Source organism: Sciurus carolinensis, chromosome 18 (genome assembly GCF_902686445.1).
Source record: "Sciurus carolinensis chromosome 18, mSciCar1.2, whole genome shotgun sequence".
NCBI classification, from domain to species: Eukaryota; Metazoa; Chordata; class Mammalia; order Rodentia; family Sciuridae; genus Sciurus; species Sciurus carolinensis.
The window spans coordinates 39,001,030-39,019,506 of record NC_062230.1 but is presented as its reverse complement, the minus strand read 5'-3'; the positions used below and the strand labels follow the sequence as shown (position 1 = coordinate 39,019,506).

General features: G+C 41.2%; 1 protein-coding gene across 1 annotated transcript; it reads right to left on the bottom strand.

The window, feature by feature from the left end:
• Positions 1 to 2,401: 2,401 nt before the first annotated feature.
• On the bottom strand, positions 2,402 to 14,291 carry Znf200 (zinc finger protein 200). The gene is made up of 5 exons (XM_047533177.1): positions 14,137 to 14,291; positions 13,150 to 13,478; positions 12,445 to 12,536; positions 12,029 to 12,149; positions 2,402 to 4,821 (listed from the first exon to the last, which is right to left on the bottom strand). The coding sequence occupies exons 2-5, from the start codon at positions 13,397 to 13,399 to the stop codon at positions 4,121 to 4,123; spliced, it is 1,164 nt and encodes a 387-aa protein (XP_047389133.1). The 5' UTR covers positions 13,400 to 13,478; positions 14,137 to 14,291; the 3' UTR covers positions 2,402 to 4,120.
• Between the last annotated feature and the right edge of the window lie 4,186 nt (positions 14,292 to 18,477).

Here is an 18,477-nt window from a genome sequence, read left to right as displayed (position 1 = left end):
TCTTAACACTTTTTCTTTGACCCACTTGTTATTTGGAAGAATGTTGTTTAATCTCCAGACACTTTGAGATTTTTCCAGCTACCTTACTGTTATTGATTTTTCAGTTTAATTGCATTGTGACCTGAGTGTATGATTTGGATTACCTCTTTTAGATTAGCTAAGGTGTGTTTTTCAGCCCATAATGTGGTCTGTCCTGTTGAATGTTCATGTAAGTTTGAGGAGATCGTGTGTTCTGTTTTGTTGGATGAGGTATTGAGTGTTAATTATATGTACAGTCGTTGGCACCATGAAATTGGGTGGGATAACTGAGAACAATTCATCTGGTCCCAGACAAATGGAATCATATCCTCTGGAGTTTGACCCAAACACTGATAATTTAGGAAACTATCTGGATGATTCTACTGTGCTCTTAGTGTTGAAAACCTGATAGAGCTAGCATTCACAGAAGACAATAAATGGGCTAAGGATTGAGCCCTGGGGCACTTCAAAATTTACAACAGTGGTTCTTGGCTGACCATTGGAATCACCTGGAAACTGACAATGACTCTTCGCTTAACCAAACTTTAGTCAGATTTCTCCTAGGCCCATCTGCAGTTTCTTGTAAAGTTGTTTTAACAAAAGAAGCCTGTTAAGTCACTTTACCAAGAATATCCTTCTCTTGAATATGTGATCAGGTCCCTCATTCTCCACTATCCCAGGAGATGTCTGACCACCCTGGTTTGTCTTCAGCAAGAATCCCGTCAGGACACTTCCTCTTAGCAAATTTTTATCCATTGAACTTGACCCTGCTCCTTGGCTATAAATCTCCACTAGTCTGTGTTGTATTTGGAGTTGAGCACCATCTCTCTCCCTATCATGATGGTCCTAGTCTTCCTTACCATGTTTTAACAAATATCATTAATTTTTAGAAACCCAGCCTTAAAAATTATCAATATCTGCATCCCATCAGATTCAAATTTAATTGGTCTAGTGTGTTCTCTGAGCTTTGATATTTTTAAAAAGCCCTCTAGGTGGCTTCAGTGGGCAGCAAAGTTGGGAACCACAGATTAAGAGGTTCAGTAAAAGGAGAACAAAAGTGGATGTGGTGTCACAGGCTTGTAATTCCTGTCACTTGGAAGGCTGAGGCAGGAGGATCACAAGTTCAAGGCCAACTTCTGACACTAGCGAGATCCTGCCTCAAAATTTAAAAAAAGGGGCTGAGGATGTGGCTCACTGATAGAGAATCCCTGAGTTTTATCCCCAGTACAAGAAAAAGCAAAACAAGCAAGCAAGCAAGCAAGCAAGCAAGCAAGCAAGCAAGCAAAGAAACAAAGTCAGAGAGAGTGGGGTCCTGGGAAACTAGTGGGGGAAGTTTCAGGAAGAATATGATCAAGAATATCAAATGCCAGAGAGACAGTCTAAAATATACCAATATTTGGATGTCAAACTTGGGAATACTGGGTATAGTTGGTAACCCTGACAAAAGCAGTTCAGTAAAGGGTGGGCTTGGAGGTAAAACTACTGTGAACTCAAGAGAGAATAGAGTGGAGACCTGCCCTGCCAACTAAGGTTGGTAAAAATTTTTATTAGTTTTGTAATCTTTGATCATATTTATCCAACCCTTTAGGTTTCTCATTTTTTAGTTATACTGTCATGATTTTTTAATGACATAGATATATGGTTGAGTGAAGGAGTAATAGTTTTGTTTTGTTTTGTTTTGTTTTGCGGTGCTGGGGATTGAACCCGGGGCCTTGTGCTTGTGCTTGCGAGGCAAACACTCTACCAACTGAGCTATATCCCCAGCCCGAGCAATAGTTTTTTAACATTATGATAGTGTGGGTGAATTCAGCTGTCAGGTATATTTTGCAAAGTTGGACATTTATACACAAAACCAACTCCAACATGACATCTTGTCTCCAATTTGTAATTCTTAGGCTACTAGTAAGCCTGAACATTATGTCTTTTAGCTATTTGTTTCCCTCTTGGAAAATCCACCTGTAACTTTGCTAGAATACTAGTGCTCACCAGTTTACAGCTACCTGTGCACTGTTAGACTTCCTGGTCTGTCATCTCACCTCTGCCTCAGAGGACACTCCAGCTTGGTGTATTTGGGAATCATGTTTTCCAATTGTAGTTACATTTGGAATTGGATCTTTGCTTCTTCACATTTTCGAGGGCTTGTGCTTGCAGCTGTATTGGGAAACCTTTCACGGTTGTGTTCACCCTTTTCTACTCAAGTGTGAACGGGTCCTTACTTATCTAACTTGCCTGATTTCCAGGGGCCCAGGCCAACACTGGAAGGTATCAAGCGGGGTCACTCCTGGAAGAACCCTGGGGTCAGTAGGCCCTGCCCACCCAGCACCAGGGACAATGGCCCAGGCAATACTGGTCTGGAGACCCTGTCCTAGTGTGTGGGGACTTCCAAAGAATCACCAGGACCTATGAGTAGCCAGTTTCGTCCCTTCTTTTAAAGGGTACTGTTGACTTGAAATAGGAAGTTATTAAAGGGCAGTTTTTGTTTTTAAGTGTTTAGGGATTTTTTGTTTTGTTTTGAAACTGTGATTTCCCAGAATGAACTGAATCATGAAGTTTCCTTTTGTCAGAACACTTTGTACCAACAAACCTTAGAATCATGTTAAAAAAATAAAACAGAAACAAAAAATTTCCAACAGGCAGAAAGGAACAAACTATTATTTGTAGATGGTAAACCTTTACCACGAACAGAACTGTACCATTCGGTGAGGTGGTACACAAATAATTTTTTAAAAACTTTCCTATATAAGAGCAATAACCAATTTGAAAAATGGAAAAAAACTACAATGACAGAATTGTGTAGAATTTCCATGAAAAGAATATGGTAACAAAGGAAGAAGGTGTTTCTGGGTGTGAAACAAATAAATCTTCCCAAATGGCTTATAGGATGAACCCATTCCAAACAAAATAACCAATATAAAACTTTGGGAGACAAAAACAACAAAACTGACCAAGAATCCCAAATCACACCATAGGATGAGTCCTATATTAAGGCACCACCGGTCTTGACTCCAGGCAGACAGCACAGGAGGTCTGGGTATCAGGAGGAAGGACGACAATTCACTACAAGACATGGAATCCCGTTTCTTGAGGGAAAATGGAGCTAACCACTAGAGGTAGTCTCTAAATACTCTGCCTTGTGAGGTAGTGACCATTCAGTTGCCAAAGGTCTGTTGACTGTAAAGGAGAATTAAGACTAAGTGAGGTTATGCCTAGCCATGGATCCAAGTCAACCTTTTCCTGTCCACAGGTGTCCCTTTTCTTTAGGTTCCAGGTTTTCCTTCCTAGCAGTTAAGATCTTGGATAGCAAAGGGACAAGATGCTAAAGAGCTTTCCTAGCCAGCAGTGGGCCTAGATGGTCAGACCTGAGTGATCCAAACCTCTTTTGGCAAGGGAGAGGCATGAGACAGATGTCTGAGATTAACAGCTGGAGAGACTACAGAAAGAATGGTAGAGACCTTGAAATTATGCTGTGAAAAGGATTTCTATAAAATAGTCCATTTTAGCCACAAATTACAAATATTATTGAAATTATTAATAATTATTTTAGATCACTTATAAATGAAGGTAAGTCTTTGATAATCAAATGCTCTAGTTTTTTTGTATCAAAGAGTAAACAATTCAACACTCAAGTCTTATCAGGATGTTCTGCGAGAGTTATACAACTGTTATTAGAAGTTGTTGACTTAACAAATCAGTAGTTTGGTTCTTTCCAGAGGACCAGTTCCAGATACAGACTTTTGCGTTCTCTTTCCTCAAGTGTGAATTCCCATGCGAGGGAAAATGGATCTATTTCAATAGATGTGATTCGTCCTGCTCACCTTGCAGGTAAACAGCCCCACACTCATTCATATTTAAATTCTTGGGAAACAGATCTGTGATCTACATATTGTTGTACAACTTCACAAAGAAAGCTTCTTAGTCCAGAAAGCTTGGATGCTGAGGTATAGCCCTTGAGGATATTTCCCTCCCTGTGAATTTTCTAACAACTGAGGGTTAGCCAAGATGGGTATTTATCCAAATTTGGCTATCATGAAGTTTTCACATATCTGTGTTTTTAGGCAGCCTTGTGAAGCATTCTCAGGCTAAGGAAGGATGGTTCCCAATCTCATTTCTGCTTTCGAGTCTTACATGCTGAGTGTGTTCTCTCATGTCGGGTACAGTTTGACAGTCGACCAAATCTTCTTCCACATTTTTTGCAACTGTATGGCCTCTCGGCCTCATGACTCTGCAGGTGAAGAACAAATTCTTCGTTCTTTGGGAAGGTTTTCCCACATTCTGGACACTTAAATACCTTCTCCCTTACATGGATTCCTTCATGGCGACTCCGATGAGAATTCTGGCGAAAGTTTTTCCCACACTGAGAACATGAATAAGGCTTCTCTCCTGTGTGGATTCGCTCATGTTTATTGAGGTTTGTTTTATGATTGAAGCTTTTCCCACAATGGCTACAGTCATAGGGTTTCTCGCCAGTGTGAGTCCTCTGGTGGGAAATAAGGTAAGAGCTTTCATTAAACTGTTTCCCACACAGTGGACAAGTGTACCATCTCCTTGTTCTCCGACTCCTAGTAAGTGCAATAACATTGATGTCCACGAATTTCGAGAGCTCCTCTAGTGGAGTGTCATTTTCAATGGTAACTAGAAGATTTCTCATTTTCATTTGCTGTGGAATGGGTGTATTTAGCCTTTCTTCTTGGCTACCTGGAAGCTGCTCAGAGATCAAGGAACAGTCCACTCCATCACCATCTAAAGACTTTTCTCTACAATTCCCCTTCTGAAGATCTTCACCTGTAGGACTATTGTCATTGGCTGTGGAAACAGAGAGAAACTGTAATAACTTGAGGGGCAGGACAATACCAGGCAGGAAAAAACAAGCTGGGTATATTTTGAAACAATATCCTTGAAAGTCAGAAATTTGAAGTCTGGCAGATAACCTCATTAACCCTCTTTTTCTACTCTTATTGAGATGTGGCTAGATCACTGATAGATCTTCCCATCTCCCACAGTGAAAGCAAGCAGTCCTCTTTTCACTTTTCTTAAAAAGTGAGTGGGAATGCACTAAAAGATTTCATATATTTGTTTCTCAACAGGCACAAATGACATAAGTTCATATTTACCTTATATTCTGTGTAGGGGCACTCAGCTAATGACATGGGGATAAAGGACATGCATAAGAAAAGGCACTGCTCATAATCTTTGGAATCCAGTGATAGAATGAAGTGCTTCCAGATTTTCACTCTGCTAAACAGTGCAATATTATAGCAATTTTACAATATTATATACAAGAAAAAACTGGAGACAATTCAAATGGACAAAATTGAAAAAGGCATTGCATATTCACACAAGTGATTAGTACTTGGCTATTAAAGAGATTACTACAACTGATAAAATGAACTATGGCATTAGAAATCAGCAATTTTTCTTTGGGAAGGAAGGGGAGTAATGACTGGGAGGGGACACGTGAAATTTCTGGGGTGCCAAGAACAATAATTGTGGGTGTTAGATAATTGTATAGACTTTGTGAAAACCTAAGCTGTATACTTATGATGTATAGGTTTTTCTGTTTTTATAATATAGCTCAAAATAATGTCTGTATAGCATAACAGATTATAAAAAGTAGGTAACAAAGTGGGAAAAGTCTGTTGCGAACAGGTGGGGTAACAAGGAATCCCTAAATTCTGAAGAACTGATGGAGGATAAAGTAAAAGGTTGAAAACAGCCCTTCCATGTGACTGAGCCACAAGCTAGAACATAAATCACTTCATTTAGCAGTTTCACTCCAATCGATTTTTTTCTTTTTAATTATTTTTTAAATCACTATCTTAGAATAATGAAAATGCTAGGTTAAAGAATATGCCAATTTTTATCACTGTTCTTTCTCTCCTCCTTCCCTTCCCTCCTTCCTTTTCAATTTTTTTTTTTTTTTTTTTTTTTGCGGGATCGAACTCAGGGCCTTGTGCTTGCGAGGCAAGCACTCTACCAGCTGAGCTATCTTCCCAGCCCTCAATATTTTTCTTAAAATATATTATTGCTGTAGAAAATTTATTTAGTGTTAATAGTGAAAACAGTCTTATTTTTTCCTCAGTTGCAAGTAATTACTACCAGTGTTTTATGAATAATTATAAATATTGTTACACTGATTTTAAAAAGTTAAATATCTATTTTGAGGAGAATATGTACAACTCATATTCCTTATTTTCTGAAAGTGTTAATGAATGTATTTCATATTCCTTTCATGTACTAATTTTTAAAATTAAAAATTTCAATAGCTAATACATTTGTATAGCTTAAAAATCAAAACATGAAAAGGTATATGCTGAAACGCTTAACTCAATCACAGTTTCCATTCATTCTATTCATTCCCCAGTTTTTGTTAGTTTCTTTTTATTTTTTTAAAACATTTTTAATTTTGATTCGTTGTACACAAATGGGGTACAACTATTGTTTCTCTGGTTGTACATGGAGTCGCACCATTTGCGTAATCACACACGTATATAAGGTAATGATGTTTGTCTCATTCTATTATTTTTCCTTCCCCCCAACCCCTTCCCCACCCTTCATTTTCCTCTATACAATCCACCCTTCCTCCATTCTTGGCCTCCCTCTGACTCCCCATTATATATCATCATCCAGTTATCAGATAAATCATTCAGCCTTTGGTTTTTTGGGATTGGCTTAATTCACTTAGCATGATATTCTCCAACTCCATCCATTTACCTGCAAATGCCATAATTTTATTCTTCTTTGTGGCTGAATAATATTCCATTGTATATATATACCACAGTTTCTTTATCCATTCATCTGCTGAAGGGCATCTAGGCTGGTTCTAGTTATTGTGAATTAAGCTGCTATAAACACTGATGTAGCTGCATCACTATAGTATGCTGATTATAAGTCCTTTGGGTATCTTTTTATTCTTTCTGTTTCTTCAGGTAATACCTTTTCTCCTTTCTTATATAAAAAGTAACATACTATGCATATTTCTGCTACTAGCTTTCTTCCAATCACAAAATCCTAGGGCATAGATATTATCATGGTATGATTCATGGACATATTATATTCAACTAGTCCCAACAGAGATACTTGGCTTGTTTCCAATCTTGTTGGGTTTTTTTCCCACAAACAATACCACAGTAAATAACCTTGTTTGCATATCACTTTGAGTGTGTGCTGCTGCTATATCTATAGGTCAGATTTCCAAAAGTGGGACTGCTGAATCAAAGGGCAATGCAGCTATAGTACAGGAAATCACTGATTCCCACACAAGGGGCTGTACCACTTTGCATGCCCACCACAATCTACCTGTTGCCCAACAACCTTACCATCAATGTGTTAACATTTTTTAAGTTTCTAATTTTTATAAATATTATAGATAAAAAATATAACTCAGTGGAGGTCTAAAACTTGTGTTTAGAGTAACGTAGAAAACTGTCCATGGGTTTAAGGGGTAGTTTGTCTTTCAAGGTAAATGTGTTGGTTTTTATCTTCCCTATTTCTAGAAGCTATTTATGAATTAGGAAGAGTAGGCTTTTGTGTGATTTGAGTTGCAAACACTGTCCCCAATATATTGTATTTTATTTATGTATTTATTTCTTATCATGCCATACAAAAGTTTTAATTTTTATGTATTTTATAGTTTTTCTTTCAAAGTTTTTAGACCTCTGAACCTTAATTACAAAAGCCTTCCTATTCCTTAGGCTGGTGTTGTGGCTCAGTGGTAGAGTGCTTGCCTAGCATGTATGAGGCTCTGGGTTCAATATTCAGCACCACATATAAATAAATAAATAAAAGACTCATTGACAACTTAAAAAAAAAAAAAAGCCTTCCTTATCCCAAGGTTACAAAAGAATTCACCTGTATTTTCTAACTGTGCTTTTGTTTTTGTTAGTTTGAGAGATCTTTGATCTCTTGGAGTTCTTAGTATGCTAAGTAAGGTAATAATGATTCACTAGTGGCTTCTCACCTGTCCCAACACCTTTTGTCCAGAAGTCTTCCTTTGGTGGGGGCAGTGGTGCATGACTGTGAACTCAAGCTACTTGGGAGGCTGAGGAAAGGGGATGGCAAGTTCAAGGGTAGCCTGCAATCTAACAAAATAATAAAAGAATAAAAAAGGGCTTCAGGTATAGCTTAGTGGTAAAGTGCAGCTGGGTTCAATCCCAGGTATGGTAAAAAAATAAATAAATAAAAATAAATAAGTTAAAAGAATAAAAAATAAAAGTCCATCTTTACTTTGCTGACATGAGATGCTGACTTTGTGTATGTGCAGTCATTTTGGACTTTGTATTCCATCCCACTGGAATCAATCTACTCATGAGCTGATACCATACCATTTGCACTATGGAGATTTTGTGGGCTGCTTTAATATTTGACAGAGTGATACGGTTTGAGTCTTAACTGTCCCCCAAAGGTCCATATGCTAAAGATTTGGTTCCCAGCCTGTGGTGCTATTGGGAGGTGACAGAACTTTTAGCAGGGGGCGCCTAGTGGAAGTAAGTTAGGTTGCTGGGGGCATGCCCTTGAAGGGGATATTGCACTCCAGCCTCTTCCTCTCTGCTTCCAGCTGCCCAGAGGTGAGCAGAAGTGCTCAAATTCCTACGCCCTGTCTAATGTGCTGCCTAGGCACACGGCTAAAAACAGCAAGAAGAGAGTTGACCAGGGACTGAACTTCTGAAACTATAAGCCAAAATTTCTTCTTTTACTTTTATGTCCTTTCCAAGTTTCCTCATAAATTTTGCAAATAACTTTATTCCTAGGTAATTAATCTTACATGTTACTATTTTAGTAAGGTCTTCCACCATACCTTTCAAATGATTTTTTTTGCATACATGAAATCTATGATTTTCGTTCATTTATTTCCCATTCCATTGCCTTACTGAATGTTCTTATTATTTGTAGTACGTTTTCAGACATTCTCTAGGGGTTTCCAGTTGCACAATTATATCATGTATAAACAGAGGTAGTTTTCAAAATTAATTAATTAATTAATTAACTAATTAACTAATTTGGGTACTGCAGATTGAACCCAGGGGCACTTAACCACCGAGCCATATCCCCAGCTTTTTTTAAAAATTTGATATTAGGGTCTTGCTAAATTGCTGAAGTTGGCCTCAAACTTACAATCCTCCTGCCTCAATCTCCTGAGTTGCTGGGGATTACAAGCATTCTCCAAAGCACTCAACTATTTCTTCTGTTCTTAATAGTCTACTAAGTTACTAATGCATTCCTAGACTAAATATCACTTGGTTATAGCAATCTTTATCAGGTTTTGGTATTTTTGTTCTACTAATTTCATAGAAAATTTGTAAGTCTTCCTTCTTTTTCTGCATTCTGGGAGTTTTAGTGAAACTAAAATGCCTGATTTTTAAAGGTTTAGAATCATCTACACAACTGTTGGAAGTTGGTGCTTTTTCTTGGGTGGGGGGGCTAGTTTTTCAACAATTCTAATTTCCTCTATTAAAAGTTTACATTTTTCTACTTACTAAGTTTTTCCAGGCTTTCCCCCTATTTTAATTCATTGATTTCTAATTTTATATATATTAATACCTTCTTTTTAAATTTATCCTACTGTTGTTCTAACTTTGAATCAGAGGCTTACCTATTGTCTTTTATCAAAATTAATAATTTAGAAATTAAATTAATGACTCATTCAATGGTCATGAATTTTCTTTTGCACATCATTTTAGGTTATACCATAGATTTTGATAGTGTCTTTGGAAAAATTATGCAATTCTAATTGTATTTCTCTTTAACCCAAGTTTGCTCAGCAGTTTTAAAATTTCTGGAAGAAGGAACTTTTATTTTGTTATTTCACTATTCAATTCTAGTTATAAGTTATACTAAATTGTGATAGATTCTAATATACTGAGCCTCTTTTTGTTCCATAGTATTTAGTCAAGGTGTCAATGTTGAAAGGTGTATTATTCTCTTGCCACAGCAGAGAGGGCACAGGTTTGCAAGAACTATCTTACTGAGATCTGTTTAAATGTCCTACCTTTTCACCTATTTTTATACAGTTCACTTGGACTGATAAACATATCCTCTTGATTTCCTATGTCGAGGACTCTCCTTTGGTTCCTGTCTCCATGAGCTTCAAACCCTTATACTTTTGCCTTTGCAAATGACTAAATATAACTCAACTATCACTTACATGCTGATGATTCCCAAATCTCTACATCCTTCTATCTGTCCTCCAGTCCCCAATTTCTAAAGACATGGAAGACAATCTCATTTTATTTCTTGTCACAGATTTAATCTCATCTAAAATCAAATCCATCTTCTTCCAAATTCTGTTACCAGATCCAAATCCTGCCCCAACCTTGTGACAGCTCTTCATATCTATACAAATTCCACACTGCTTATCTTTTAAAGTGATCAACTTGTCTGACAAACCAGATTGGAGGAGTGGCAGAAGGCAGGAATGGACCATTACATATCTTTGCAACATGCTGAATATCAACTCCAACCCTGCCTAAGGAAAAAGTAAGTAGTATTTATGAAATATTGGTGAATGACTCTAAGTTTAAACCTTCATGGTATGGGCAGAGGAAGGGAGGTGGGAAAGGTTAAGATTGGGTTTTAGGGCCCCAAAGTACAAGGCTAAAGTATTGTCAACATACCTGATAATCAGTCACACAAAATAAATACTAGCTTTGTCCAAGACTCAAGAAAAACCCAGAGTATCTAATCTGTTTATACTTTTCTCTATAACAAAGAAAATATTTCAGAGAGCATCCTGTGGGAGATTAACTAGGCCCATTATGTACCACTATCTCTGAGCAGACAGTTCAATACAGCTGAAGGTTCTACAGTAATTGATTTGTGTCACCCCAGGCAACTCCCCCAATCTACTCTCTACTTAACCTCAGCCTCAGAAGCAAACAGCTCGGAAGGCAAAGTTAAAAGTATCAAGTACTCAGGAAAACAGAGGGCATCTGCTTCTAGGATAGTAGCATATTTCCAGAGGAAAGCTGAAGCATGTCTAGGCAGGTTACAGTAAGGTGGTTTCCAGATCAGCTCACATATAGCACTGGGAATACTTGGAAAATGAAGACAAATAAAGGCAGTCCCATTCACAAACCTTACAGAAAACTCACTAACAAAATTATGAACAATGTGGGCCAAGAGGCCACATAGCTCCAGGTCATGACTACAAATTCTGATGTTAGATTTCCCCAATCCAAATCCCTGCTACAGCTGGGGGTGGTGGCACATGCCTGTAATCCCAACAACCTGGGAGGCTGAGGCAGGAGGACTGCAAGTTCGAGGCCAGCCTCAGTAACTTAGGATCAAAGCAACTTAGTGAGATGGTCTCAAAATAAAAATAATTTTTAAAAGGGTGGGGGATTGTAGCTTAGTAGTAAAGCACCTCTGGGTTCAATCTCTAGTACCAAAATAAATAAATCAATCCATCACTGCTTCATTACTTACAGCTGTATGAGGCTTTGGCAATTTTCTTAACCTCTTCCTACCTCCAGCTTATCATCTATATTGTAATAACAATTCCCACAGTAATATTGTGAGAAGTATATGAAACAATAAATACATGCAAAGTACACTGGCCACTGCCTAGCACGTAGTAAAGTGTTAGACATTATTTTCATTGAAAGTGGGATATATTTTCACTTACACTAGTGGGCTTCATACCTACTGAACATCAGAAAAAATAAAGGGGGGGAGACTTAAAATAGTGATGTGTCCAATGTAAACACTAATTCAAAATATACTTGTGAGAACAAACTCCAGAAAAAAGGTTCAGAAACAGTCTGTCCACATTTTCCATTGGTTTGCAGAGCTTGCTTACCAAAAGAAGTCCCTTCTTCCCTCACTGCCTTCTAGCACAGGGAAAAGGGCCTCCTACAGCTGGAATTTTGTGGCTAGGCTCTGCCACAAGGAATAAAACAAAAACAAAACATATGTGCTTTAGCAGGTGTGAATAGTACCTCAAAGGTTCCAGAAATGAAGGACACACTTTTGCTGTAACACACAATATGAATACACAAAAGACTTGATTTCTTACCCAGTAATGTCATCTCTCCAACATCACTGTCCTTGTCTGATGCGGGCTGTTGAGCAGGATCCATGCTCACACATTCCTCTTGGGAATGAAATACATTCAAATCCTCAAAGACCACAAGCTCCTGAAAGAACAAGAAGCCCCCTTCCTCTTAGTAACTGAGGCTCCTTGGCAGCCCTCTGGCAAGAAAGACTTAGATTCAACGATCAAAGAAAAGGATGGCAAAGGGATCTATAAGCCCCACAAAGGAGCAGTACAGACAGGACAGCTAGGATAAAAGGAGCCAGAAGAAAGCAGAAAAGAAACATCCAAGGAGGCTGGCTCCCAAGAATGTTATACAAGGGTTTGCCAAGAAGGGAAGGCTGCAATAGCAGAGAATGTGATGCACTCAAGACAGTGAGTGGAAAAACTAAACCCACCTCAGAGTCAGCTTTAAAACACAGAGACACTGTCTCCTGTTTCTGCTGGACTCCTTCTCTGGGCAGAAGCTTCACTAAGGGACGAGGTTGCACTGGGGAAAGAGGAAGCTATAGTTAGTGAAAAACTCAGTGACTCTAATGCAGACACTTGGTCTACACCTTTAAGCCAAGCTGTCCTTATTCCTTTGGCAGGATATTTACAGTCTTTTCTTCTCCAATTAGCCCTGAAAAAGTTCAAGCCATAAGCCCCATGTCTTGAACCTTTATGGTGTCTCCTCATTATGAAAAGGATTCCCCTAAACACCTTTCAAAATCTCCAAGAAAGAGTCACTACAGAAGAGACTGGGGAAAGGCAAAGTGTAAAGATGTCCTAAGAAAGCACAGAATTCTAAAATCCCACATAAACTGAAGTCAACTTGATAATTCATCTGATTTCTTTATTCTTAAAAAGATATTTACCCTCAGAATGGATAAAATGGCAATACAGAAAGATGCGCACACTACGTATTCTGTGGTTTTACACACACCTGACACATCACTTAATCTCCAGCTTGAGAAGAAAGAAAATACCTCAACAAGTTAAAACTAGTTCCTTTTTAACACCCACCATCATAACCTGTCTGTATTCATGACTAACATGGAAGTCCATCTCAGCCCCCAATACCACCCACTTCTCTTCTAGTGAAACAAGCACGTGCTTCTCACCTCTGTTCTGAAGGCTTGAACTCACATCCTTCATAATAACCAAGGTCTCCTTGACTTTCTCACTGGGCTGGACCAGGCTTGGCTTGGGCAAGAAGGTAAGGAAGTGCTCCAGCACCAGCTGGTGGATGGTCTTGGGCCCACTAGTGGCATCTCGAACGAGGTCTTGACCCAGCTTGGAGTCTGGAGGAACTCTCAGTATAAAGGACTGCTTTGGCTTTGGGGATATGGGAACCACTTTTGCAGCCATCATGCCTCGCAATAAAAGACCACACGTTTCTGGGGGATTCTAGAGCCACCTCTTACTGAAGAAAATCTGCCAGATAGCAAAGCTGCAGACAGAGAAACCATGGATTACCCACAAGACAAAGCAGGGCATGATGATGCTCCAATACACAGCTTGGATGGTGAGGAGACACGAGATCTAAACCAGAAAGCAGACAGGTGGGGAAGGGAAGTCTTAACTGAATGGAAGGTCCCTGAACAGGATAATTTTAGGAAGGTCTAAAAGGAAGACTCCGAGAATAAAAACCAAAGCTCAAGAGCCAAACGGAAGTGGATAAAGGTGGCCGGCAGACCAAGGGACACCTTCCCCAGAAATATGAAGTGCAAAATCCGTTGGGAAGTGGTTTAACTTATGCTTGCACAAAGAGCACTGGGCTGGGAGACAGGAAACTGGATCCAACCCCGAGGGCGTTTGCTTAGGGGCAGGCTGGTGGTTGGTCCCTCGGGCCGCAGAGCTTCCCCGCCAAAGCCCTGCTGGGAGCGACACGGACCAGGCCCACTCTGGGAGCCTCTCCACCCGCCGCGGGACAGACAGCTCCGCCGCCAGGTCCGGCCGGCGGCACTGGCCGGGGCGCGCCGGCTCCTACACGCCTGGATCTCGGAGATGGGTCGCACTCGGCGCCTCCGCCCGCCTCCCGCCCCTCACCTCTCGGAGCCCCTTCGCCCCCGGCGCTCGCTGAGGACGGCTGAGAGCGGGAAACCAACCTGGAGGGAGAGCTCGCCGGACCCCGCAGCGTCCGCTCAGGCCGCCGGCTGCTTTCGGGACGCCCCGCCTGCGGCTGAGAGGCCCGCCGGCCGGGGCCTTCCGGGACGCCGGCTGCGCCTGCTCTGTGACGCCACGTCCGGCGGCTCGCTTCCGGCGCGGAAGCCTGGTCTCCCCGCTCGGAGCGCGCAGTCTGCACCCAGGAAGGCGAGGCTCCAGGGCAGCCGGGAGAGCCCTCGGGCCCGAGGCGGGGCCCGGCCGCGGGCGCCGGAAAGCAGGAGGCTGGCACCAGTCCACCGTGACGGGCATCCCGCCCGGCGCCAGCCCGCCGGACTCCGCGGCCCCCTGGGAAACGTAGTCCGGCGCCACTCGGCCGGTGGGAGACCCCAGGCGGCGGCGGTCGGGGCGGGGCGGGGCGAGGGCCGGGGGAAGCCGCTGTCTTTCGCGGCGGAAGGTCTGCGCTGGGCACCGCAGCTTCCGCCGCAGCTTCCGGGCGGGCCGCGGCACTGCGTGGCGTCCGCGCTGCGGTCGGCGTGCGCAGGCGGTGGCTCGGGGCTGCGCCGCCCGAGAGCGCCCCGGGCGTCCCTCCCCGCGCCCGGCTTGCCCGCTCCTCCGCTGCCTTCGGACCTGCCCTTTTACCTTCTGAGACCTGGCCCGACCTCCTCGGACCGTCTGCGTCCACCTTCTCGATTTCAGCCTCCCGCAGAGGCCGAACAGCTGCTTCTCTTTCTGCATTTTCCGTATTCAGTTCATTCTTAGTGAGGCACTGAGCAGAGGACAGCTACCCTGTGACACCAGGCCTTCAGCAGGATGATGAAAGTAAAAACGAGTCAGTGCTTTTCTTAACGCTCGGTATAACTGACTCACTTAACCAACTTAAAACATGTTATGAAAAAGAGGTATGAAAACTGTGGCGCCAAGGAAATTGTGAAAAATAAATAATCTGCCTTTCGGACAAGATTAACCAAGCAAAAACCACCTTTGATCAAAACAGTATGGTTTGATACTGTTGTATCTTGTAAACCGATGGAATAGTGGGAAAAATTGTACGTGCAAAAATGTAATATATATAGACCTATGCGATAGGGTAGGGTATCATTTTAACTTATTGGGAAATAAAGGGTAAAGGGTTATGGAAAATAATATTTCTACAAGGCAGCTCCCCAAGAAAAGCAGATGGGCAAACATGAAACCTCTCTCATTGTATTCTTTCCTGATAACAATGGGCCCTGGGGGAAAGGGGCGGATATGGAATGCTGGGCCCTAAACCTTGAACTTCCCCGGTTTCAAGTTAGTCCTAAGTGACAATGGGGAAGATTTGAGCTCTTATCCCTAGTATCTGGTTTTAACCTGTACAACTAGATTTGGTGGTCAAAACTGCACGTGCACGGTTTCCACTGATTTCATCATCATCACTGTACCCTATAAAACCAAAATCTCTGTAACTGAGGGCCAATCCAGAAAATGGGCCCGTAGGTGCCCCAGTCAGGGAAAGAGTAAAGGCTTCTCTGAATCGTTGAGGTCTGCTTCCCATCTTTTTGCGATTACAAAGGTTGCTAGCAAAACGTGTATTCTGATAAAGCAAGATACTCTATCCCATCTTCATATTACTGGAGAGAAAAGGTGGTTCTTGGCTTCTCCACTAAATCTGGGGAGGCAGAGGTTGGTGAAGGAAACAGGTTTATTCAAAGCTGACTTGTGAGGAAGATATAATAAACACTTTCTGTCTCAAATCTCTGTCTTCTGGGGGTGGGGGGGAGTTCCTCAGTGGTTCAAGAACCTATATAAGAGGAAAGGGTATGGTGGAACTAAAGGCAGAAAAAATATAGAGAGAGAGCTAGGCTGTGCTAGTCAGAAATATGTCTCAGTTTTAGTTTCCTTGGTGTGCACTTGGACCAGGGGTTAGCTTCTCAGTTTCAAAAGCAGTTACCAGGAAGATGGAAAGCAAAAAAATTAAGGGCTTTTAATTTCAAAGGTGTTCTGTTACATTACATACAAAAAATGAAATTCAATAAAAGAACACTAATGAGAACAGTTGAGTTCAATGTGAGACAGAAGTGGAAACTAGACTATAAGTAAAATGTAATCCTGTGCATATTTTTCTTTCCCCAGTGCATAGAAGTATCTTTATGAGATAGATGGGCTCTTAGGGAGACAGAAAAAGAGACCCTCAATCTATTAGTATGACTAGCTGTGCTTGTCTCTTTAGTTGGATGAACAGAAGCTTAAGCATATGCTTGTACCAGATCAACCAAAAAAAAAGAAAATTTAATTGTCACTAAATTTAAAAACTCAATATACCCACAACTGCCTTATGGCCAGACTGTTTGACCAAGAATAAACATTATGAAACTCAAGTATCAATGGTTGATGTGGGATTTGATTTTCACAAAAGTTTGCCCGAGAACCTGCACCTACCTTCTCAGGAAAATCATATTTGTAGTTAGAGAGCTCAACCTTGGGTGCATCACTCATTGAGAGGTGAGGGCCACCTGTGATCTGCCATTTTGGGGTGTGTGCCTTTGATGTCCTTTAATCTTGGCGTATGCCTGCTTTTGATGAATTCTGAATTTTTTTTTTTTTTCAGTGATGTAGGTCAAGAACCTGCCTGGGCTGAGTTGAGGTCCCACTGCCCACTTGGAGAGATCTCCTTGGACACTTGTTCTTTCTTTCTTCCCTTCCCTTTTCCTTTTCCTTTTCCTTTCCTCTTTCCTTTCTTTTCTTTCTTTCATCTATAGTACAAATGGACTTGGTGCATCCCCCTCCTTCTGTTCCTTTTTCAACCTGGTCCAACACCACACACCCCAACCCCTGCCTGTCTTTTTACTGAGATGCATAGGAAATAATGGCTGCTTTGTTTTCTGGGTTCTCACTGTCCTAGCAGAATGCAAATAAGTAGTCAGCCTGTGTATTACTTCTCTGGTTCATCCCTGTTACTGCACTTTTGTTTTAATATCTTTGCTCGATTGTAACTATATTGTTAAACAATTTTTTAAAAAAACCAACAAAGCCAAAAAATGTTAATAGGCTGCAAAATAAGTGTAAAACAGAAGCCAAAGAATTGGACTTTCCCAACAGGAAATGATCCCTTGCCAACTGACAAAAAACAAAGGCAAATGCTATTCACAACCATTTCATAGAGGAGGTAAACTCAAGTTATTAACATTCGAAAAGATGCTTAACCACCTAATTGTCACCTATCCAGTCTGAGCAAGTCTCTTGGAGCAAAGGAGACCTCTACTTGAATTCTTCTTTTAATGGTCTTCTTGGAAAGGAATTTCAGGACATATTAGGTTTTAGTAACACAGGAAGAGATTTATTGCAAAAGACACAAGGGGAGTGTAGGAATACTCAAGAGCCCAGTGGTGCCACAGGAGGGTTGTGGTCTGTGTTGTTTAAGGGTATTAATATAAGCAGGGATTGAATATGGATCAAGTTCTCTGGAATTGGGAGGTCGCTTGGTGGAACCCAGCTCAGCTTCATTAGCAGTTAAGGGGTGTGTGAACTGCATGTAGACCTGGAGGAGTGGCTGTAGGACATTAAATGAGGGGCATACCTGAAATACCAGTGACTCAGGAGGCTGATGCAGGAGGATCACAAGTTTGAGGCCAGCCTGGACAATTTAGCAAGACCCTGTCCCAAAAAATAAAAGGGAGGGGGGTGTAGTTCGGTGGTAAAGTTCCTCTAGATTCAGTACCCCAAATAAAAGAATATTAAATGAAAAACAGTAAGCTCAGAATTATGTATATTGAAAAGACATGCACAAAGTCCGAACAGAGTCCAACCACCACGCCACACACCAGAATCTCTTACAAGAGATTTATTGTCAGTAGCACATGGGCCAAACGACATGACTGTCCCCCTGGGGAGAGCAGTAACTTGTCACTTCTCACAGAGCAGTTTTATAGCCTGTAATAGGAATTTTTTATGCATGCTTAGGGGTTGCATCATGAGCTGGGGTGGAGTTGACCTCTACATTTTATGGGAAGCTAAGTGGCTTTGCCTTAGGATCAAAACTTAGGCGCCCCATAGGTAAAATGGCTTCTGACCTAAAATGGCGGGTCTGATGCCAATATATATAATGCATAATTACATTTTTGGAACAAAAAGAAAATACCATGTGTATGTTTGTATTTAAGAATACACATTGAGGGGGCTGGGGAGATAGCTCAGTCGGTAGAGTGCTTGCCTTGTAAGCACAAAGCCCTGGGTTCGATCCCCAGCACCCCCCCAAAAAAAAAAAAGAATACACATTGAACTATTAATAAAATTGATGCTCGTGGAGTGGAGAGTAGAAATGGGAATAAAAGTGGAGAATAAACATTTTAATTGAATCATTTCAT

Bases quoted from the DNA above. Each gene is read 5' to 3' on its own strand.
- Znf200 (XM_047533177.1), bottom strand. From the start codon at position 13,399: ATGATGGCTGCAAAAGTGGTTCCCATATCCCCAAAGCCAAAGCAGTCC. The intron at 12,537-13,149 runs GTGAGAAGCACG...CTCTTTCCCCAG, and splicing joins TTCAAGCCTTCAGAACAGAG to TGCAACCTCGTCCCTTAGTG. The intron at 12,150-12,444 runs GTGGGTTTAGTT...TTGTTCTTTCAG, and splicing joins GTTTTAAAGCTGACTCTGAG to GAGCTTGTGGTCTTTGAGGA.